The sequence below is a fragment of the Microdochium trichocladiopsis genome (genome assembly GCF_020744255.1).
Source record: "Microdochium trichocladiopsis strain MPI-CAGE-CH-0230 chromosome Unknown B0I36scaffold_2, whole genome shotgun sequence".
In the NCBI taxonomy this organism is placed as follows: Eukaryota; Fungi; Ascomycota; class Sordariomycetes; order Xylariales; family Microdochiaceae; genus Microdochium; species Microdochium trichocladiopsis.
Window position 1 is genome coordinate 3,706,592 of NW_025763545.1, and position 22,776 is coordinate 3,729,367.

General features: G+C 55.6%; 6 protein-coding genes across 6 annotated transcripts; 4 read left to right on the top strand and 2 right to left on the bottom strand.

Moving 5' to 3' along the window:
- The first annotated feature begins 1,153 nt into the window (after positions 1 to 1,153).
- Positions 1,154 to 3,011, top strand: B0I36DRAFT_315812 (uncharacterized protein). Its single transcript, XM_046152917.1, has one exon. It carries the CDS (start codon positions 1,378 to 1,380, stop codon positions 2,875 to 2,877), a length of 1,500 nt encoding a protein of 499 aa, XP_046017341.1. The 5' UTR covers positions 1,154 to 1,377; the 3' UTR covers positions 2,878 to 3,011.
- Positions 3,012 to 6,083: 3,072 nt separating this feature from the next.
- On the top strand, positions 6,084 to 10,005 carry B0I36DRAFT_403828 (uncharacterized protein). The gene is made up of 2 exons (XM_046161760.1): positions 6,084 to 6,679; positions 6,733 to 10,005. Exons 1-2 carry the CDS (start codon positions 6,361 to 6,363, stop codon positions 9,816 to 9,818), a joined length of 3,405 nt encoding a protein of 1,134 aa, XP_046017342.1. The 5' UTR covers positions 6,084 to 6,360; the 3' UTR covers positions 9,819 to 10,005.
- Positions 10,006 to 10,632: 627 nt separating this feature from the next.
- Positions 10,633 to 12,138, top strand: B0I36DRAFT_315817 (S-phase kinase-associated protein 1A). The gene is made up of 4 exons (XM_046152918.1): positions 10,633 to 10,982; positions 11,065 to 11,156; positions 11,261 to 11,431; positions 11,537 to 12,138. Exons 1-4 carry the CDS (start codon positions 10,919 to 10,921, stop codon positions 11,711 to 11,713), a joined length of 504 nt encoding a protein of 167 aa, XP_046017343.1. The 5' UTR covers positions 10,633 to 10,918; the 3' UTR covers positions 11,714 to 12,138.
- A 1,826-nt stretch (positions 12,139 to 13,964) lies between these two features.
- Positions 13,965 to 15,072, bottom strand: B0I36DRAFT_315819 (putative 60S ribosomal protein L39). Its single transcript, XM_046152919.1, has 3 exons — positions 14,909 to 15,072; positions 14,583 to 14,683; positions 13,965 to 14,479 (listed from the first exon to the last, which is right to left on the bottom strand). The coding sequence occupies exons 1-3, from the start codon at positions 14,912 to 14,914 to the stop codon at positions 14,431 to 14,433; spliced, it is 156 nt and encodes a 51-aa protein (XP_046017344.1). The 5' UTR covers positions 14,915 to 15,072; the 3' UTR covers positions 13,965 to 14,430.
- A 668-nt stretch (positions 15,073 to 15,740) lies between these two features.
- On the top strand, positions 15,741 to 17,006 carry B0I36DRAFT_77134 (ADP-ribosylation factor family protein). Its single transcript, XM_046163348.1, has 4 exons — positions 15,741 to 15,905; positions 15,981 to 16,019; positions 16,145 to 16,552; positions 16,641 to 17,006. Exons 1-4 carry the CDS (start codon positions 15,831 to 15,833, stop codon positions 16,662 to 16,664), a joined length of 546 nt encoding a protein of 181 aa, XP_046017345.1. The 5' UTR covers positions 15,741 to 15,830; the 3' UTR covers positions 16,665 to 17,006.
- Positions 17,007 to 17,348: 342 nt separating this feature from the next.
- B0I36DRAFT_346226 (uncharacterized protein) lies at positions 17,349 to 20,946 on the bottom strand (the record flags this gene model as incomplete). Its single annotated transcript, XM_046156433.1, has 2 exons — positions 17,349 to 20,585; positions 20,662 to 20,946. 2 exons carry the CDS (start codon positions 20,944 to 20,946, stop codon positions 17,349 to 17,351), a joined length of 3,522 nt encoding a protein of 1,173 aa, XP_046017346.1.
- Positions 20,947 to 22,776: the final 1,830 nt, after the last annotated feature.

The window sequence follows — 22,776 nt, forward strand, 5'->3', positions numbered from 1 at the left end:
GGACGACACGGATGGCAACTAATTTGGGCCGGCATTGATTCCGCTCAAGCGTGAACGTGCGAAGAGTGCTGAGCGCGGAGTAGGCTGTTCCACAGCCAAACTAAGCCATTTCGGGGCGACCCCCAGCTGCTGTCATTCCGGATTCGCCGGCACAGGCAGCGCTGGATGAAACCTGGAAAGGCTGGTTCTCTCTCTTGGGCAATTTTTCTCGAGTCAAGACACCAGGTTGTGCCTGAATCTGTACGTAGGCAAGTGTCAGAGCGTGTCTGCTTTGGGCTGGATCCACATACCTCCCACGAATGCTATTTATGACACAAAGACAGAATGACACCAAACGCACTACACGTAACAGAGAGAGCATGTCCACCTCTGAAAGAACTTCAGCGCTCTCACCTCCTGGCTGAATGACTAGTATCCGCTTGCCGTGGCTGGAAAGCTATGCTGGAATAACAGAAGCCACAGAGATGCTTCCCGCAAGCCTGGCAAGACGAAGACGAAGATGCGCCGTGCCCTTTTCAGCTTGTGATCAAGCCATTGTGGCACCCTTGGGAAGACGGGCTGACACCAATGTAGAACGACCTGAGACCGATGCAGAACGACTCCACTCAGCGGCCAGAGCTGCAATTGCCAGGTGTGGTGTATACGCGAGTGTCAGCCCACAGCTTGTACATGAAGGGCTGCCTGGCGTGGAGAAGGGAGCTGATCGTGATACTTTCAGAACCTGGGATTGACGGTTGCACGGCTCATAAGGGACCACACCACAGCGTAGGTTGGCTTGTGAAACAAATCCCCCTTTCGAGACAAGCCTCTCCCTTGAGTCGTTGCTCTGATAGGAGGAAAACGCGGGATGCTCGTCTCCAACGAGCCGTGAGTGACGTATGAGAGGATCTGACTGCCCACAGCACCCTGACCTCACTGGACAGGAGCTGCAGCTAATGCAGGCTCGTCAAGACACTGGCGGAGGGGGCTTTTGCTGGACCCCTCACCAGCTTGCTCTCGATGTCACCGCGGACAGCACCCGCAGGGCCCGCATGTGTGCGCACCTTCCCACTAGCCCGAGCAACTTACCCCAGATCTCGTCACTATTGACGACACGATCCGTGGATCCCTGGGCTGCGCAGCTCAACCACCCCTGTCTTCCTCCCTGGGCTCACCACAACCTCAGCTCCAACGCCATCGTCTCCCACGACGTCCACCTGCCCGCTTCAGCTCTCCAGCTGCTCGCTTGCTGGACTGCCAGCTCTTCATCGCCTCGCCAGTGAATACCCAGGCGCACAGGGCAATACGAAACAACTTGGGCACGTCCTTCACATATCGGCGACAACACCTCGGCAGCACAGCCAGATCCCCATGCAGCGAAGCTGACTCGCCCAAGTCATGGCAGATGACTTCAGCGCGTCGGGCGCCTCGCCCACGGTTCGGATGAGTGGCCGCGACTCCTTTCCCGAGCCCTCATTGCGCCGAGCTGCCACTGTCAACTTTGGATCACAGCCCCATCCCCCACACGCACAGTCCGGGGCCACCGGCTTTGGTGGTATGAAGCGCCGAGGCTCGGGCTTCTCAGATAGCTTTGGCGAAGCTCGCAGAGACCTGGAGAACAGTGCCGACGAGCTTTTCAACCCAACCCGGGCAAGGAGGCAAGAAAATGCCGACCGAACAGCACTTTCATATACTCCCCTGGCCCTCGCGCTGCTCCCTGCCTTGGCGGGCATGTTCTTCCAGAACGGCGCTGCCTTCTTCACAGATTTGATTCTCCTGGCAATTGCTGCAGTTGTCCTGAACTGGTCGGTGACGCAGCCCTGGGACTGGTACTTCGCCGCACAGCAGGTTCGGATCGCCAACGATGAGCCGCTGAACGAGCCGGTGTTCGAATCCGATAGTGACCTGGAAATGTCGACTGCCGCATCTGCAGCCACTGCCCTGGAGAATGTAGAGGAAGAATCAGACGTTCCTTTGGACGCCACGCATGACACGGCTCAAAAGAACAGCACAAACCTGGACACGGCCGGTTCCGGGCGGAGATCTCGTGGAGACATTTTGCGAGCGGCAAGAAGGGATGCCGCATCGAAAGAGCTTTTTGTTCACGAAATGGCCGCGCTTGTGTGGTGCTTCCTGTTCCCCCTGATCAGTACTTATATGCTGCACACGATTCGAAACCAGCTTACACGGCCATCGGAGGGGCTTGTGTCGGACTACAACCTCACGATTTTCTTGTGTGCTGCCGAGTTCCGGCCTGTCAAGCACATGCTGAAGATGGTACATGACCGCACTCTACGCGTGCAGCGTGTAGTTGCACAAAGTCAGTACGAGCCTGAACAGACGATCAGCGCCCAGCAAGTGCAAGAGTTGTTTGATCGAATAGACGACCTGGAGTCCCACGCGGCAGCAATAGCCTCGCAGCCGCCTACGCAGTCAAAACCAAACGGCAGTACACTTAATGGCGAACCAAGCACTCAAGTCACTCAGGCCGCTGTTGCCCGCGAGATCAACAAGACCATGGTGCCCGAACTGGAGGCCCTCAACCGCGCGATGCGCCGGTACGAGAAGAAGCTTGCCCTGCTGGCGAGCCAGACAGACAATAGGCTCGAGTACATCGACTTCCGGCTGCAAGACGCGATAGCTCTTGCAGCAGTCGCCGCGAAGAACAGCAAGAGCAACAGTGGAGGCCTGTGGAGTCGGGTCGTGGAAAAGGCAATTGCAGTGGCGCTTTTCCCAGTCCACGCAGCCATGGCTGTCGTGACCTTTCCCATTCGGACGATGTCGACCATGTTTGCAAGGAAGAGAAATCTACCCACTACAACAAGCGGTCGAAGGGGGCGGGTGAACCAGGGCAGGATGAACTCTGACCGCGTGCCATCACGTTTGTCAAGGCGCTGAAACATTATGAGGCAGTTTCGTAGTCTGGCTTATTGTGCTGGGATATGTGGAACTGGACGAACAACAAAATTGTTTGGTATATAGTAATGTTAACGATTAGTAGTTAATGTAAATGGCACCGCACACTCATGATGTCATAAGAACCCGAGAACTCTCAGCTGAGGAATCGCGGGCCTGCAGACCTGTGGACGTCAACTTCCGTGCTCCGACAGGTAAAGTCCGGTTTGGTACCTATCAGTCATACACGATGTGCGACGAAGGAACCTCTGTCTCGCAGTTTCATCGAGAGTGAGTCCAGGAGCAATTCAACCCCAGCACATTTCTGTTTTTCAACAGGCGAGTGAAAAGATAAAGGCTGCTGGACTCAAATGTGGCATGGCGGTGATCTTCCACTGTCCGACAATCGCTTTTTCCTTGGCGGACTCTGTGTATCATCTGGCACGCAGCAAATAGGGTCTTCGGTGCGTACTTTGTTTTCTGTGCAGAGCTGTGTCATTGAAGGGTGGAATAGTGGGAAGGACGGAGGGCGGTAGACTTACATGTCAACTTCCCCACGCTTAGTAAAGTCCCTAGCCAGGTAGCGAGGCGTGTTGCAAGAATGAAAGAACGAGAAGAGATATCGGTGTGACGGAAGTCCTGCGGCCTGTTCCCTTTATTCCGAAGGCAGCTGCAGAGCACAAGCTCACGGCGGCATGGCAGTGACATAAAGACATTATACACGCCGAGATTCATTCAAAAAAGCATGCCCAACGGTCGGAGTGAACAGCCCGATGCGCGCCCCTAATGCTACGAATAGGGCTCGTACATGATGCAGGTTCTGGCTCTTTACATGCATTGCATCTCCGCCCCCCGAGATTTGCATGGCCATACCAGACCCGAGAGATACAGGACATTGTCGTCCACATGTGGAAAGGTCAATTGACGACGGGAGCAAAATGCCTTGGCCTGCCCGCTGTGCCACGCATCCCAGCCACATATATGTCCCAAGATGTCTGTTGCATGATGCTAATGCATACCCAGAGGTTGAGATGCACGACATCGACAAGGGAGCTTTCTCTGCCTGCATGAAGGTGTTCCCATCCCCCAGCCACCAAGGTCACACCACGTGTGATTTGGGCCCGGCTAGCACTTACACTAAACCGCATTTGCTGCTCCCGCCTCGGCGCCAATCAGGTTTTCGTAGCTCAGTTGCTTCAGGTGGGAAGAGGGTCAGTGGTGTGACTCTTTGGTAGTGGTTTGATTTCTCATACGCAAGTCTGAGAGTCTGGGAGCTTGCGCAGCGGGAAATTGGCGAGGGTTGGCAGGAACGGCTTAGAATGGATGGCTGTTGTTGCCGAGATTACAAAACGCGAGTGAGGGGTTCCAAGGCGCGCTAGGCAGCTGCAACGTCGAAGCTTACGCGACGGGTGTCTGAAGGTTAAAAAAAAAAAAGGTTTGGACATGTTGCTGGAACCTGAATTCACGGTGATTATTGGAACTTCGCCAGGGGGCCGGCGGTTGGGTGCTTGGACAACCGGGCTTGGCCTTTTTTTAGGGCGAGGGCGAACATGGTTGGTCTGCAGTCACAGTTGCGCACGGGGCGAGGGCCATGTAAGAGGACGGTTTGAATCTGAGTTAAAGTGTGTGACGAGATCTCGGGAGAGGGGTTGGTTCCGCGTGCAGCTGCCCGTTCTGAGACAGTCTCGATGGCGAAGTTTGTAGGCGGCAAGATCTCCAGCTTGCCTCAGCGGAAAAGTTCCCGTCAGCTGGACCTTTCGTGCTCTTAAGAATTCATTGTTGGGTATTTGCTCGAGGGGAAATCACAATGCCAATCAGAACCAGGGCAGGCATTGCAGCTGAGCCTTTACACAGATATACTGAAATTAGCTGACTTGTTCCAGGTTGCAAGCTGACAGCCTCAGAGCTGAGAGGAAAAGCAAATCGAAAATGGAAAAGCCTGGAAGGCATGCATGTGCTTGGGGTGGATGCAGCCACAGAAAGCCTCCGATTATTGGTACTTTATGAAAAGGAAATGCAGTCAGCACTGGCAGGGTTGACATCCAGCCACTGCCCTGCGTCTGCATGCCGCTGGACCCTTTTCGCTGGACCAACACGACAGTCCTCATCATTTGACTTGGCTGGCATGCCCGCTCTTAAACTTCTGCAGCACCGGCTTTGCTTTTGGCCGCATTGGCGACTGTCGCATCGTGAGACAACTGCCAGCGCAAACAAACACGTCGACCCCTGGCTCTGCAACTCCTCGCTGGGGGCTCGCCGGACTGGCCGACAATAAAATAACAGAAAAGACAGGCTCATGCAGAGATTGTCCAAGAGCCAAAAGATTGCGGATGATTGCAAGGTGATCCGGCGTTTGGTCACGGTTGCATGCAGCGCGTTCGGGGCAGACCCCTGCCTGGCCCACCCGAGAGATCGACCCCAGCGTCGTTACTTGTGGTGCCTCAGGTCGCACACGGAACAAAGTGGCCGTGATGCGCCGCCATCATATCATCCCCCATCTCCGGCACTTCGAGACTGCCACCGAGCTTTACCACGGCGCACAATGCTGGAATATGCCACGAAGCGTGTCTTGCACGGCGCATGCCTTGGCGCGACCTTCAGCAGGCCACCAGGTGATGGCGCTTCAAGACACGTCCATGTGTTCGCTTTGGTGTGCATCTCCTCCTTGTCCTCGCAAACAATGGCCTGCAGACGGAGCCGCGTTCCTGACTAGCCCGGGTAGCGTACCGGCATATGCACCTAATCGTGCCGATGGGAACCTTTTGCCAGGTTTGTGTGGCCTGCTGCAGGCGAACGCCCCCCCCAGGCGTGGATGGTGCTCGTTGGCTGAACCTTGATCTCAGCGTTGCTGTTGCAATTTCCTGATGCGGCTCACTCACACCATCCCGCCCAGCCCCGCGTCACCCGTGCCCATCTCGCGGCCTGGCTGGTCCATGAAGGGCTGGCTGGCCTATCCCTGAGATTGCTTTTCTGATATACAGCTGGCCAAACCTTGCTCTCGGTGGAGCTGTCGTCAAGATGTTGTCTTTGTCGGACTGCTTTTGTACCGTGACCAACATATACCCGGGGGCTGGTCCCAGAAATACGTTTCGAGATCTTCAATTGTCGTCACCCGCCTGTAAAGACCCAACTCTCGGTATCCCGCTATAGATACCCACGCGCCCCCAACGTCTCATTGCCAGACAGAGCCGTGTCGAACCAACTCGTGAGCCATCTCATTCGTCAATTCGGTGGTTCAATCTTATCGATCTGGAACCTGACTGAGAACGAAGTAATCAGAGCAAACGACTCCCGTTCGACACAGCTGGCGTTGCTGCTTCGAATATTGTCCTGTCATCGACCATCTGCCTAATCTGACAAACGGATTCAGCAACACATACTAGGAAGACCGTAAAAGCACGACACCCAGCCATGACGCCGAGGTGATCGACTGGTACGATACTTGACACTATCAGGCAAATCATCTCCTGATAAACGCCCATCAGAATGAGAGGATTTTATACCCAGTCTGCCGTGGTGCTGGTATTGGCGAGCTGTGTTCTGGCGGGTCCGATGCAGCTCGACCATAGGCAAGACCCAGCCGCTGCAACAACGAGCGAGTCGTCCGCAGGACACGATGAGGCTGCCACCACTAGTCCAGTCTCTTCCATAGCAACGAAAGCTTCACCGACCACAATCACTACGGACCGGCCCCATTCGACAACGGCGAGCCTCCCAACAAGCTTCACTACCAGCAGTGGGCAAATACCAACCTCGACGGCCGGGAATAGCTCGATTTCGACCTATTCGGCACCATATGTGAACAGTAGGAACACACAAAGCCCCCGTGGCATGGATCGGAGCTAATATCGATAACAGACGAACCACTCTCGTACGAACTGCCACTACCTCCACAGCTCACCCCTGGCTGGGGCGTTGCAGGGTCCATTCTCCTCATCACGGGAATCGTCTACACTTTGATCGGAATCAAGAACCCGAGACTCCAGACGTTCTTCTCCACAGCCTATCTCGGTGGCATCTCCACGGCCATCTTGATCGTGTACCTTTTGTACCCACCAACATCGGATGGTGTCCAGGGAGGGTATGTGGTTGCCTGTGTTATTGCGGGCTGCCTACTAGGCGGTGCTGCAACAATATTCAAGGAGATCACCGAAGGATTTGGCTGCCTCGTTGGCGGATTCTGCCTTGGAATGTGGCTGCTGACTCTGGAGGCCGGTGGCCTTCTCACAAAAAGCAGCGACAAAATCATCTTCCTCACAATCTTCTCCATTGTTGGCTTTGCCACATACTTCAGCCGTTACACGCGCGGCTATGCTCTCATTGGCTTCATCTCGTTCTCCGGTGCTACAGCCATTGTCTTGGGGATAGACTGCTTCACGCGAGCAGGCTTGAAGGAGTTCTGGGCATACATCTGGAACATCAATCCAAACCTCTTCCCGCTCGACACAACAACCTACCCACTGACCAGGGGACTCACGGTTGAGACAGCACTCATCGTCATCATCACCGTTATAGGGGTCATATCGCAATTAAGGTTGTGGAGAGTCATCCAGGCACGCCGTGCCAAGAAAGCAGAGGAGCAGGCTGAGCTTAAGCGGCAGCGCGACGTGGAGGAGACTGCAATCGGCCAGCAGATTGAGGAGGAAAATGCGCGGGAGCGCAGGGAGTGGGAGAAGATGTACGGAGTTGTGTCTGAGGAGCCCGTCGTATCGGCAGTTGAACTCGGCGACGGAGCCCCCGACCGAAGGAACGTTGAAACCTCAAGGAGTATCACCAGCAGTGATACGATAGAGCTCTCCGAAATGGGTTCGAGGCGGCGGGCCGATGACCCTCAGGGAGCAGGATCACAATCAACTCCAGGTCTGTTGTTGTCGGACGACACGATGACGTCGGCCATTACCGTTCGGGTTGCGAGAGATGCCTCCCCAGAAAGATCGAGCACACATCGCCCAAATTTCTTTGAAGACGGTCAAGAAGCAGACAAGCCAATGGCTGATTCTCAGCACGAGCTTGAGCCACATCATCAGCCTGCAGAGCAGGAAGACGGCTCTGGCCCTGCACCAAAAGTCGTACCCCTGCCATTCACCATCCCTATCAAGATCGAACGAGAGAACGACACTAGGGAAGACGACGACGACGACAATGATGACCGGTCGTCGTTCGCAACCTTTGCCGACGACGACGAGAGGTCCATGCTTGGCAGCAAGCGAGCATCTCGTGCATCTCTTGGAACGCTCGGCAACCGACTATCAGTTGGATCTCATCATCTCCTGCGAAAGTTTTCGGGCCACTCCCTTGGGTCGCGAAAGTCGAACGCCGCGATCAACGAGGAGCAGAGAGCTGGTGCTGCGTCGCCATCAAGAACACCCAACGAAGAGAACAACATTACACTTCAATCTTCCCCAAGAGATCTAGATGAAGACCCTAAAGTCGCACATTTGAAGACCACATCGCAGCTGGCGGCGATGTCCCATCACGGCTTGCCGAACACAGGCGAGCCACGACCCGAGGTAGAAGTACCAACAGAGGAACCAATGTCCGTCGACTTGACCGCCGATCGACTCCCGGGTGGCCTTTCCCGAGTGGCTCTATCGTACCGCACGAATGAATGGGCCAAACATCTGAGCCAGGCCGAGGCGCCAGAGTTCGAGCAGCTGAGCGTCCACGAGTACCCTGAAGAGAATTTCGACGACGGCAAACGAGCGGAGACTGTCATTCCGGTTGATGTGGAAAGCCTCCAGCGTACTGACGGAGGCATACCGACAATCAGGATGGCGACGTCACCTGTGGGTACATCGCCTTCGCCGTCAGCACGACCCGAGACAAAGATGTCAATACCACGGACACGGCGCCGAGGTGAAAATAATGGCGATACCACTGCCCCCGGACCCATGGGATCGGAGTTGCTAGAAAGCGGACCCGGAAACCAGAAGCCTGGGAAGGCTCTCAGACGTGGGAGCTATCGAGTATCGGCAGTAGGCAACCCGCCACCCATCGCCGAGGAAATTGCCAGCGTCGAGGCGCGGACACCGAGCGGCAGCACACACAACAATGGCGCCGATGCAGACACTCAAGACCACCAAGGAGCGACAAGCCGTGGAGCACACAGAGCGCACATTGCCGAATGCCTCCCCGCTGCTGGCGTGGTCTCGTATGACAGCCCACAAACGCTTCTTGGCCAGCGGGAACTGCTACTCCGCAATAAGTCGACCGCGATGGTGATGCCGCACGGCATGACGCACCAGGGAGAACCCGCGAGCCGTGTCTCTTCCGCAATGAGCAACTATGCTGAGCACAATCTTTATCACGGCGAGCCGAGTACGGCGGGACAAATGGCCGACCTCGACGAATTGACGCTCGCCCAGCGCAAGCAACTCATTCAGCAAGCCAGTCTTACCTCACAAGGCCCCGTCGGCATGGCGCTGACCACGCCAGACCCAGGCAGTCCTGTCTACCCGCCGGTTCAGCATCAGTACGCGAGCGCCGAGGGAGCCAGATTCGACTCGCACCAGCCACAAAGAGTCTCCTCCGTGCGGTCACCTGCAGAGAGAGAACACGCTCTAGCGAGCTTCAGACAGACTGTGGCCACGGAGCTGCGGTCACCGTCGGCAATGGGCCACGTGCAGCAATCTCGAGCTTCTCCAGGCGCGCTCCGAGGTTATGGCCAGGTGTTGAACCTCATCAGCCATGCCCACAATCCAACTTCGCCGAGCCCCGGCAGGATGACACCGTCCGGGATACCTTCCCAGATAGACCCGGCCGCCTCGCTGGAGCGCAGTCGGAACATGCTGATGACACAAAAGGAGCAGGAGGCTCGGCGCAGGGGGATGGATACCTTGCGGAAGGAACAGAATGACCAGGCATTCGAGGAGATGATGCGCCGTGGTGACCTCTTAGATGCTCACCGCGAGGCACTGCGGAAATTGCAGGGCACGGCGAGGTAATGACACGGTTCAGGAACAAGAGCTATGAATGTCGTCGCATTTGGACGTCATACGCTACTTACGCGGCATGACATATACCACACACTTGATCTTGAATTTCCTTTGTACTCCATGCCGCAGGCGCAGGCGCAAACGACCCAGCTAGAGCCGTGCGAACCATTGAGGTTTATTAGATATTTTAATCAAGTAATGGATAATGATGGCTGTTGGTTATGCTATCGCTCGAACGGACTGGTGTTCATCGCGAATGCAGGCGAAGTCGGTTGTTTGACATGCATAGCGTATAGCGTATGCTAAGCCGACTGTGGAATGATGGTTGTCCGCCGACGTACGATACTTAGGCAGGAACAAAGTTTCAACAAACCAACATGTTGATGCCTTGTGTTTGCCTGGAGCGTCGATACGAATGTGGACCTCGAGCTCAAGTAGCCCTGGCTGTCTGCCTAAGGCGGAGAGGCCGGGCTTGGTGAATGGAGAAGGGTGGAGTTCCGTTTGCGGTGCCACTGTTGTCGAGAGTGCCAACCACTTGCATCAATGCCGCCCATACGACGACGGATGAGCAATAGGCCTCCTCCAAGGCGTGCTGCCTGGCCGTGGGCACTAGGTGCCTGTCCCTGCCTGTCGTGCTCAGCGTGTGAATCATCCGCCGCCGATGTCCAACTGACTGTTGTCAGCAGGGGTCCATGCACCACGGTCGTCGCTTTCTAGGCTGCAGCAGGCAAGACCCCTGCGCTGCTCCTTCCTGGCCCGCGCCGGCTCCCTACTTAAACAGAACGAGATACCCCGCCACTCGGCCACCGTGCAGCCTATCGCAGTGCTGCCTCTGTCCCGCTAGTGAGCTCACTGTCTGCCCTGCTGTGCTGTCAGCCTTTCGCCGCCACTCCGCCTCCTCCTCCTTCGCACGCACGCCAATTTACTACAACGAACCAACCAACTCACCAACACCACAATACTACTTCTTGTGGCCACGTTCTCAGCAGGCCCGCTTGTACATAGAGCTAGCCGTCTCTCGACCGGTCCCCGTGCGACAAGAAACCGCACCTTCCTTCCAGTAATCATCACCACTGCATCACTCCCCCAGCATACACCCACAGACAGCCATGGCCGACTCCGCCCCCGTCAAGATCAAGTTGCAGAGCAACGACCAGCACCTCATCGAGGTTGGTGAGTAGTTGTCCGTCCCCGGCTGTTTGCTGCATCCGGAGCGCATCTGTGCTGACTGTTCTGCGTTCCCTTTCCCGAATAGACCAGCAGGTTGCCGAGCGCTCGCTTCTCATCAAGAACATGCTCGAGGATCTCGGCGATGCCGCCGTGGGCCAGACCATCCCCATCCCCAACGTAAGCCAAACCCCCAGTCATCCAATCGCTGCGCCGCGGCCACAATGGGAGCCGCATCTCGTCTGTCTACTGTCTTGCTGACTCGTGTGTGTGCTTGATCACAGGTCACCGAGCCCGTGCTGCGCAAGGTGATTGAGTGGTGCGAGCACCACCGGAACGACCCTCCCTCGACCGGCGAGGATGATAACGACAACCGGAAGAAGACTACCGAGATTGAGGAGTGGGACCAGAAGTACATGCAGGTCGACCAGGAGATGCTGTTTGAGATCATCCTCGTAAGTGATTTGCTACCAGAGCCTTGCTCAAGGCAGGCAGCCAGGCGGATAGCATCAAGCTTTGTTGGAGATAAGAATCAACTGACATGCTTTGTCCAATCATAGGCCAGCAACTACCTCGACATCAAGCCCCTTCTCGACGTTGGCTGCAAGACCGTCGCCAACATGATCAAGGGCAAGTCCCCCGAGGAGATCCGTAAGACGTTCAACATCACCAACGACTTCACCCCCGAGGAGGAGGAGCAGATCCGCCGCGAGAACGAGTGGGCCGAGGACCGGTAAATGGCGGTTGGAGTGAGTTTAACTTTGCGTGGATCGCGGGAGGGGCAGACAGGCACAGTTCAGCGGCCATACTGCTGGTCACAAGCAGGCGGCTACAGAACGACCACACTTGAGGCGGCTCCGCCGTGGTTGAGCATCGTATTGGCGTTTGGGCTTCACAGTAACTGATCAATGAAATATTCAATACCCATCAATGCACGTGCGTGCGTCGTGGTGAGTCACCGGGAGCGACTGCAGCGACGGGTGTCCAGAACGCAACCGCTGGAGCAATCTGCAAGAAGTTGATGCCAGCGCCTAGAAGAGCGTACCACGAGATAAAGTGAGGGGCATGGCGTATGCTGAATCTCATATGGTGCACTGCAAAAACCCAATATTCAGATCGCGTGCACTACCCAATCGTCTTTGATTCGAAAGCAGAGTTGCGCTGCTACGATAAGCTATTGGCATGGCTCTATCGTCGTCTCGGCTGGTCCTCACCTTGAATGGGATATCACCATAGGCATCCGGTACTTTGGATCCTTGTAAGATCCCTCTGCCAATGTAAAAGCTGCCTCAAGATCAGAGCAAAGGCAGAGGAAGCTGGCTTGAGCTGAGGAGACTTTTTAAGCCCGGTTCGCCTTGGAAGCAACCCCTTGGACAGGGATTGAATTATTGTGTCTTGGATGAAGATCCTCTCGCTTCTCTCTGGGTCACTATCTGGGGTTTAGATACCTCGAGGAAGATACCCGCCCATCACTGTGCCTTGACTGGATGAGATTGGGGCGGTGGAGTGTGTAAGATGGATGAAACGTTGTTCCTGGACTCGAATAAGTACGTTTTCAACGTCTCTCGGTTTTGGGAAACACGCGCGCGTTCTTATCCACTTCCTTCATCTTCTTGATTCGGAACGCAGGTTCTGGTTCAAATTTTTTTTCTTAATTTTTTTTTCTTGTTGCGTAATTGCGGTAAGTCTTGGGTTTTCTTACATGACACACTGGCATTTCATCCGAGGCAAGGCAAGTTTCACATGCTTTTACGGGACCCGCGTGTTGTGGCTTGTAAAAGCTGGGATTCAAGTGTCGGGACAAAGAGAAGGTTGGACAAGACATGAGTCTTAGTTGGGGTCAGCTCCATGGCCTCGTAATAAAAAGGAGGACTGGACAGAAAGTTTTTCAACCATTCTGTCCATCACGACGATGCCTCATCCTATAGATGTTGAAAAACCAACATATACTGTTTCTATTCAAAAACCGATTATGGTGGTAATATGAGGATTCCTTCGAATGCCAGGTTTTCTCTGACAGAGCTTTTGCATTCTTTTCTTTCCTCGCGTGGTGGCGTGTGTGAACAAGGTCATGCATACCAGGAACGGCGAGGCGCATTGCCCATCAGCAATGCGGGAACTGGACAACGAAAGAGCCTGGAATGTATTTATTTTGGAATATACACGAGTAGAGTGGAAAGAATCCAAGTGGCCCTACTGCCGCTGTAGCTTGAGGTCGTTCTCAACACTGGGCTTGGGCTCTTCATCTCGCCTTTGGAATGCATTCAGTCGTTTTATGAAGAGATTGGCTATGCCTTTTAAACGACGTTTCTCCACGGCGGAAGCTTGTCTCGGCCAGAGTGTGAATTTTTGGCATGGTAGAGATATGTCAGGCATCTCTACGACGATATACACAAACTTTGAAAGCAAGCGAGCTGTCCTTCAAATATTGACAATGGTACAGTCTTGGCAGCGAGCGCAGTCCGTCCTCGCGTCTGACTCACTTCACAATAATCATCCGCTTTGCCATCCCGCGGTCCGCACTGTCGTGGCAGCAATGAAACTGGGTGACCGTAAAAGTACCAGCTGAGGTTACAGAGCCATTTGCTGTTCCGTGGACAGGCGCTGCGGATCGTGAAGCTGAGAAGGCGCGTACCCCGAACAAGCCCCCGAGGGATCGCTGCGCGAGACTGCAGACACCATTGTGGTGTCAAACAGCGCAGGAGGCACTCCCATGCTTCACAGCCATGAGGAACCAGTCGTTACTCTGGCGTGAGTCCCTGTGGCCCTCGCATGGCGAAGGGCAGACGGAATTAGGAACTGTTCACGCGCACGTCAGTTGTCCGCGTGTCCACAGTGGGACACGATAACCTTCACGTCATGTCGCGCTCTTTGCTCGCGAGAGCTTGCGGCTTCCAGGACACACAAGACAGCATCAGATAAACCGAAGAAATGGCATCCCAACATGTTCACGTTTCGACGTTTCTGTGCCCGCGAGCACACCGTTGGTTCATTCAGAAGTACTCGTTTTTCATTTTTCCCTTTTGACCGGTACCATGCAAATCTCGAAAGCCTTCTTTCGTCATCCGAGCCGTGATATAATGACAAACCGACAGCCGCAAACAAATGACAAAAGAAATGGACCTCTCATTGTCTCCTCTTCCCGCGTATCCGCGCCAATGTCCTAGAACGCCGTTTCATGTCGTGTATATGGTGTCGCAAAGTAAATCCTGATCTCTGTTGGCTTTGAGAGAGTTGTGATCGCGGAGCGGATGCGTATGCGTCTTGGACAAGGGTCCATGCCGTGCTCCAAAAGATTGCTCACGTCGGGGACGTCAGGTCTTGTGATGTCATGATTCTTGACACCATGTCTCGCTAGCTGGATATGATATCCACGTGGTTGAGAATTGCGCGAGAACTTGGAGCGGTGAAGGCCATGGTCGACGGATGGGAGAGCGAGTAAACGACGATGCGCTTAGATACCAAGGCGGGTCTTGCGCCAGTGGCGTCTCTTGGAGTTGTATCTGTAGAGGGACCTGTCAGTCCTTCTGTTGCCTTTGATCTCTTCCAAGCCTTTGTCTGACGACTGTGCTGAGGCGTTCCTGTCAGCCGGAGAAATCGTCGTACCTGATGGTGTTACCAGTCCGCAGGCGGATCCATTGGGGAATGGGCCGGTTCTGCTTCTGGGCCTTGGCAAGCTTCTGCTTGGTGCGGAAAGACTTCTGGGACTGTAGGTGAAAGAACCATGTCAGCGGCAGTTCGTGGTCCTGTGCTAGTCCTCCCACCCCCTTGATGTTCCGATTTGGCGGCGACAGAGATCAACGATGGCCCGGAGTCCAGAGAGTAAGCTCAGCAGAAACAACTATCTTCCGGTACATTCCATCGTTGCTGTCATGCCGCCGTATCGTCGCATCGGGTGGTTTGGAGGTAATTCGTGATCGTCGTCCACATACCGGCATCTTGACTGCTGTGTGCTGCTCGAATGTCGAACTGGTGTTGTTGTCTGAGTGGTAGCGAGTCTTTCTGGGAAGGGGGTGGAGAAACCGGCGTGCTCGACTTTGGCAGAGCAGGGTGATTTTTCGCCGCGCGAGGGTTTTGCAAGGCCCCAAAAAGTGTGTGCGAGCAAGAGGCGGGCGAAAAGTGGGGATGGACTGGTATCGATTGGAGTGAGGGAAGGTGCGACCCACGTGATCTGGATGTGGACCAATGTATGCATAAACTTGTGCAGCCCTCGAGAGGCACTTTGTGCACTGACCAGACAACGCCTGCTGCCCCTTTCACCCCTGCGCGACCCACCCAGCAGCCTCCAGGCTCTCCTTAGCTCAGGGGGTACCTGACTCCTCTGCGTAATGACAATGCGGTGCAAAGTAGCGCTCCAGGCGTCAAACGTTCAGTGGGGGCGAGGGCGCCAACAGGGGCTGCCTGTCGTCAGTGGCAGGGACAATAGGCATACCTCCCCTACCCGTGGCATGCCGCATGACCTGAACCACCGATCAGCAGCAACGACCCAAAGGCTCACACCCTTGCTTAGCAAGCCAAGCTCGATACTCTTGCGTGAAGCCCTCTTGTTTCCGGCTCACGACGTCTCCTTTTCCTCGCCACGAAGACTCCAGCTTACGCCAGACGACGACACCCGCGCCCGTATCTTCACGCGCACGTTTACCCCCCGAACCCGGCAACAGCATCCCCATTAGCAATACGCACAACACCACATTTGCAGCATACGTCTTGCTGGCGACAGCTGTCCTTCTCCTTGGAATCCTCGCAGCCTCTCGCCACGAATCTCGACAGTCGACGACAGCACTCCGTGCGGTGACCCTGAACATTACAGCACTCCTGCGATCTCCGCATACCAAACACAAAACATAAGACGCCATGGGGCAGAGCATGTCATGGATTTCGAATCTGCTTTTCTCCAAGAAGGAGATCAGGATATTGATTCTTGGACTCGTATGCATATCTACAACCTCGGCACGACTGGCTTCGCGGCACACTCGGCTGACCACATCTCTTGCCGCTTCATAGGACAATGCTGGAAAGACCACGCTGCTCTACAGACTCAAGGTACGGCCCCTCCCTCCTTTCATGTTTGCCCTTGCCTTGGACTCGTTGCCAGATGCGCCACGGCATAGCTGCCGTCGGTGCCGAATTTACGACGCCCTCTACCAGACAAGACTGACACATCACAGATTGGAGAGGTAGTAACGACAATCCCGACAATCGGCTTCAACGTTGAATCCGTCACGTACAAAAACTTGAACTTCAACGTCTGGGATCTGGGCGGCCAAACCTCTATCCGGCCGTACTGGCGGTGTTACTACGCCAACACGGCAGCAGTAATCTTCGTTGTCGACAGCACCGATATCGAGCGTCTGCAGACCGCTGCCGAGGAGCTTGGTGCCATGCTCAACGAGGAGGAGCTCAAGGATGCTGCGCTGCTGGTCTTCGCGAACAAGCAAGACCAACCCGGGGCGAAAGGTGCTGGCGACATTTCTGAAGCTCTGAGGTTAGGCGAATTGAGAGACAGGAACTGGAGCATAATGGCGTGTTCCGCTGTTGATGGCAGTGGTGTCACGGAAGGCATGGACTGGCTTGTGGTGAGTACGATCCTGCGAGAAGCGGCAGCCTTTTTCAAGGCATCGCCCTCATCAAATCTTTTGACAAATCGCTAATGGGCACCTGTAGCAAACCGTCAACCAGGAGTCATAAGCTCGTCACCCGCCACGAGCAACCCCACCCACCAGCAGCCTTCACACATTTGCGATGCGAGTCATGTCGCAAAGTGTGAGGATTAGCTGCATCAGCACACGACCGTTATGCGCCATAGTCAACAGGAGTGCGTTCCGGTTTTGTGAGCAGCGTCTAGACGGCCTCTGATCAGCTATTCGGCCCGGATAGGCACCACATAGCCATTGCCTGACTGGGGGTGGCTGACACCAGGAACGCCAACGATGCACAAGAACGATACCCTTACAAACCAAGTTTTGATCTCAAAACATACGATTCTGTTCTGTTGCTAGAAGAATTCAACCCCTACACCAATTTTAATACTCATGAGAGACGGAGGACTTGATATATACATGTATATACCTGTATTATTACATGCCATGCGAGCGTGTGATGCTCGATAACATAACCACAACGATTTCCTGCTGAGTGCAGACTGCGAGTCCGTAAACAAGAAACAAGAGGGGTGCTACTCACAATGCAGCAGCCACCGCTTTTGGGTAGGGGGCAGTCAAAGTCCGCAAGGAGTCCCATATTGCATTGAGCTGCACAACATTATCGGCGTACTTCAATTCCATGTTCATTCGGTTGCAATCAAAACAGTCGCTTTTGTTTCTCGTTTTCCTATCTTTTTTTTAAATACCTGCCAGAAGCTCACTGCGGCCTCTAAGAAAACCCACCACGGCCTCCCACCGCTGTAGCCTGCACGATGTCGACGTCGATCGCGGGCAGGGGCCGGCCGCGACCGGTCGGGGGGCTGATGAACTTGATCTCGGCGAGGTACCTGAGGAAGCGGCCAATGTCCTCCTTGCCGATGCCGTTGCCGGAGCTCTCGTCGACGCCGGTCCAGCGGTCCGCGTCGGCCTTGAGGATGGCGACGGCGTTGCGGTCGTCGAGCTCGGGGGCGCGCGTGTTGCTGGGCAGGTCGTTCATGCAGAAGTGGAAGAGGGGCATGAGGGCGTGCTGCTCCTGGTCCTTCTCGATGGAGCCGGCCGACACAAACTTCTCGAGCGTCGCCTTCCACTCGTCGTAGCTCACCTCGGGCGTCTTGTAGCCGTAGTACTCGAGGATCGAGAGGTACTCGTTCATGCGCTGGCGCGGGTGGGCCGTGACGTGCACGACGTTGACGCCGCCGTCGGTGGTGGCGGAGGGCGTGGAGGGCAAAGGGGTCAGGGCGGCCGCAGAGACGACGCGGGCGACGTGGTTCACGGGCACCGCGTTGACCGTGTTGATGATGCGCGGACGCGACATGAGCTGGATGCAGCCCTTGAGCAGGCGGATCAGGAAGTCGTCGACGTTGCACACGCCCGTCTCCGAGTGGCCGAGGATGTAGCCTGGGCGCACGACGGAGCCGCGCAGGCCGCGCCGGCCGGCCTCCCGTGACAGCTGCTCAGACACCCACTTGGTCTGGCCGTAGCCCGTGCCGAGACCAGTCCGGCTGCCTTCCATGTTGTCGGACTCGAGAAGTGCGTCCTGCCCGGTGCGCGTCTGCTGCAGAGACAGGTCGATGTAGTGGTCGGTGTCGAGGACGCTGGTCGAGCTGACAAACGTAAAGAGCTTGGGCTTGCCCTCGTTGCAGAGCTTGAGCAAGTCGATCGTGGACTGGACGTTGGCGGCCATCATGTCCTTGTACTGCTTGACCCAGTGCACCGTGGCGCCGTTGTGGATGACGACGTCGACCTCCTTGGCCAGAGTCTGCCATGAGGCATCGTCGATGCCAATGTTGGGCTGGGCGAGGTCGCCCACAACGCAGCTCAGTCTTGATGCCCAGGCATCCTGCCACACGCCGTTGCCCTTCAGGGAGCGCTCCAGCCGCTCCATACCGGCGGCGGAGTCCTTGGCACGCACGTGGGCGATGAGCTTGATGTTCTTCTTTTCACGGTCCATGATGTCCTTGATCAGGTACGAGCCCAAGAAACCAGTTGCACCTGTCAGGAAGACTGTGATGCTCTCCTGAGCATAGATGGCGTCGGGATCCGCCGCTTGGTACTGGGCTGGGAGGGTCTTGATGAGCTCGTCCACAGACTTGGTGTAAGCAGCCTCGCCCGAGGATGCTTGCTCGGTGCCACTGGCCTTGTTGTCGATGTGCCTGCTGAATTCCGCCAGACTGGGGAACTGGTACAGAGTGTTAATCGAGACGTCTGTGCCCAACTGCTTGCGCACGTTGAGCAGGAACTGCTGAGCCAGCAAGCTGTGACCACCAAGATCAAAGAAGTTGTTCTCCGGTCTGATCGTCTTGGGGTTGAGACCTGGAATCAGGCTGGCCCAGCTCTCGGCGATTGTGCGCTCCGTCTTGGTCATGGACTCCCAGCTCTTCAAGTCCTCTGCGGATGCCTCCTCCGTGCGCTCTGCTACATCGGGGAAAGGCAAGTTGGGCTTGTCGACCTTGCCGTTAGGGTTGAGCGGCAGCTTGTTGAGGACAATATAGATTGTAGGCACAGCGTATGCCGGCAGTCTCGACTTGAGGTGGTCACGGACCTCTGTCTGCATGGCACGGAAGCGCTTGAGGTAGACGGTGACAGAGCCCATCTCGAGACCCTCATCGTCGACATCATCAATGCCGCGGACCGCGAGCCACTTGCTCCACTCTGAGAGCTCGGGAACAATGTAGCTGACAAGCGTGGGCTCCTCGTTACGATCTCTTCGCACGAGCGTCTTGCAGTCGCGGATCAGCGCATTCTGGCTCAGGTTGCTGTCAATGTCGTTGAGCTCGATTCTGAAGCCACGAATCTTGACCTGGTCATCGGCGCGCCCCGTACACTCGACGTCGCCGGTTTCAAGATACTTGCCAAGGTCACCTGTGCGGTACAGCCGGTCGCGGGGGCCGGAGTAGTACTTGCGCCAGGGCTCGCCCTTGTCGGCCTGCTTGTCTTGGGTTACCCACTTCTCGTTGTCGACGAACCAATTCAGGAGGAACTTCTTCTCGTTCATCGCCTCGTCGCCAAGGTAGCCACGAGCAAGACCAGCTGCGCGGACATAGATTTCTCCAACCTCGCCAACCTTGCAGAGCTCGCGGTTCTCCCGGTTGACGACGAGAAGCTGGACGTTCTCCATACCCTTGCCAGCAGGGACGGTGTCCTTGAGCTTGCCCAGCGCCTCGGGGTCTCTTGAGCGGCAGGGAACCTCGAAGTAACTGACGGCTCTTTGTGTTTCCGTGGTGCCGTACATGTTGATGATGTTGGCATTCTCGGCGAGCCTCTGCAGCACGCGGCAGTCGCGGGTTGTCAGAACGTCACCCACAAAGAAGACGTGCTCTAATGACGGGAACTCGGCAGAAGCACCCCCGACGAGAATTTGACCCATGGCAGGCGTAAGATGTGTGACGGTGGGCTTGTGCTCCCGGAACCACTCGGCAAGTCGCTCGTGCTGGATGTCCTCGCGAGCGGGCACAAGCAGCTGCGCGCCGAGGAATAGAGGCGTGAAGATATCACGCTGGATTGGGTCGTGGGCCAGACCCGAAAGCATCGTGAATCTGCTCTCCGAGCTCAGGTTGAAGCGCTTGGCCATCCAGCCGTAGTACCGGGTCAAGCTGTAATGCCGACCAAGCACACCCTTGGGCCGGCCCTCGCTGCCCGAGGTGAAGGACAGTGTCGGGTTTGAGTCGGGACCCACCAGGGTGGGTGGCGGCGTCGCAGCTTCTGGTCGTACAGCGTCGAAGATGTCCTTGCCGTCAATCTGACCGCCGGCAAGGAAGCCGTCATCGAGGAGGCGCAGCTCGGGAACCTCGGCCTTGAGCGAGAGGTCTTGGTCGATGTATTCCTGGACAAGCGGCGCCAGAGGGCCGTTTTCGTCTGTGGCGCGGCCGATTCTGATAAGGGCGCGTGGTTGCGAAACCTCGAGATAGACCTTTTGCCTGGCAGGAGGGTAGGCTGGGTCGAGGACAGTCATTGTCGCACCGGAGAGCTGCGAGGACACTGTTTGTCAGCACAAGTCTTGCTGCGAAGAGTCATCCTCGATTTCAAACACAGTGGTGACGCACCAAGACACCCATAAGACAGACGACGAGGTCTACTGAGCGGTGGGCCCAGATCATGACGACGTCGCCATTGGTGATGCCGGCATCGTGCAGATGCCTGGCGAGGACATTGACAGCCTCGTAGATCTGGCGATATGTGAACTTGCGCTCGGGGGTCGTGGACGACCGCGTCTCGACAACGCATGGAGCATCGGGCGTCTTCTGGGCGTTGCGATGGAAGTGTTCGTGGATGGCCCCGACATAGCCTGACCAATCAAGGTCGGCCGTAGGGTCGGGCAGCATGCTCATGGCTCAGGCGTGACGTGTTGATCTTAATTGATGCCCGCGAGCCACGCTTCGAATGGTCGGATTGTGATGCTGTACTGCAGCAGTATGCCCTCTTCGACCTGGAAAAAGAGTTTGGTGCCGCCAGGCAGTTGGGTAAAAGTAGTAGCTCCGCGGGCGAGATTGCGCGCAAGGATGGAGGGGCAGGCGCCGAAGATCGGACCTAGCGTCACCTGCTGAGTCAGGCACTAACTCCCACATGCGTAGCGTATATGGGGTGAAAAAAAACTTGTGCGGCGTGCAGCGGCTTGCGTGCTGCACTGCTGCGGGCCCCTGGTTTGCTTGAAAACCCGGAGAAGCAAACAACCGCCCATGCCAAATTGTCAATTGAGAGAAGCAAGTCTATTTCTCCGGAGGGCAATAATATCCTTTACCGCTCTTTCACCCGACTGAGGCAATTCTCGAGTAGTGACGCATGATGCTTCCGATAGGGTCCCGATGTATTTTATTTTCCTTTCAGAGATACTCCTACCAGGGCGTGTTGAGCTAAAGATGACCTGCGGGGGATATTCTTGGTGCCAGACTTCTTGTAGGCCGAGCCAAGACCTCGTCCATGATTGGCTGAAGCCAGGAGGTCTGGTCGAAAAAGGAAATGGGGGCTGTTCCGTGTCGGCTCCACCCACAAAGTAGGTACAGTTGGGGCCCAGAATAATCCGGCCCAACCACCCCACCGACGCGAACGCGTTGCGCCACCTGCAAACCCTCCCTTCTTCAAAACCACCATTTCGAGCGCATTTTGAGGTTATCATGGATGATTTTGTTGCTGGAGTGTGCGCCGATAGGCTGCCGAAGCAGGATTTCACTCCTAAGAAGAAAGCAGCTATCTGCGCCGCCCATTTCGCAGGTGTAACGCACCGCCGCATTGCCGAGCTTACGCGGGCCTCCAAGTCAACAATCACCCGCATTATCTCGGACTGGAAAAACAACGGCAACCTAGCCAAATCGCCTCGGAATGGTCGCAATGGATTCACAAATGCCCAGAGAAGGCGCGTACTAACTATCGTCAAACGCAAGCGAAAAGCGACGTGGCCAGAGATCATACAAGCCATGCCCTTCCAGATCTCCAAGACATCTATAAAGCGCATCATTCACGAAGCTAAGCTACGTAAGTGGAAAGCTCAGAAGAGGATTCCGCTATCTAAAGAAGCACGAAGAGCTAGGCTTGCATTTGCAAGAGAGTGGCTACCAAAAGTCGACGAATTGCAGGAGGTACGTGTAAGTGAAGTTGGTGGGATTATCCTGACTTGATCTAGGTGATTTTCACGGATGAGTCGTCCTGCCAGAACTCCACGAACGCACCCGCGCAATGGGTATTCCGCTTCCCAAGCGAGAAATGGGACGACCAGTTCGTTAACCTTAAATCGCACGTTAAGGCGAACCTATCCATTATGGTTTGGGGTGCCATATACCTGAAGAACGGCGTGGGGTGCCGGTCAGAGTTGGTGATAATGCAGCGCGAACCGCAGCCAGATCCTAACAAGCGAAAGAAGGGCTATACGGCCTGGAGTTATCAGAAGGCATTACGCGATGGCTTCATCCCAATATACGACGATTGGCAGGTATTTCAGCAGGATAATGCAGCAATTCATTGCGCAGAGAGTACTATGGATTGGCTCGCCGTCAGGGGCATTGCGGTACTACCAGACTGGCCAGCACACTCGCCAGATCTCAACCCAATTGAGCACATTTGGGCCTCAATGAAGCGCCAGCTAGTAAAACTGTTTCCAAACATTATGGCCCTCAAAAGAAACGACGGTGATACCTCCCAATTTGAGGAGTGTTTGAAGTCGGCGT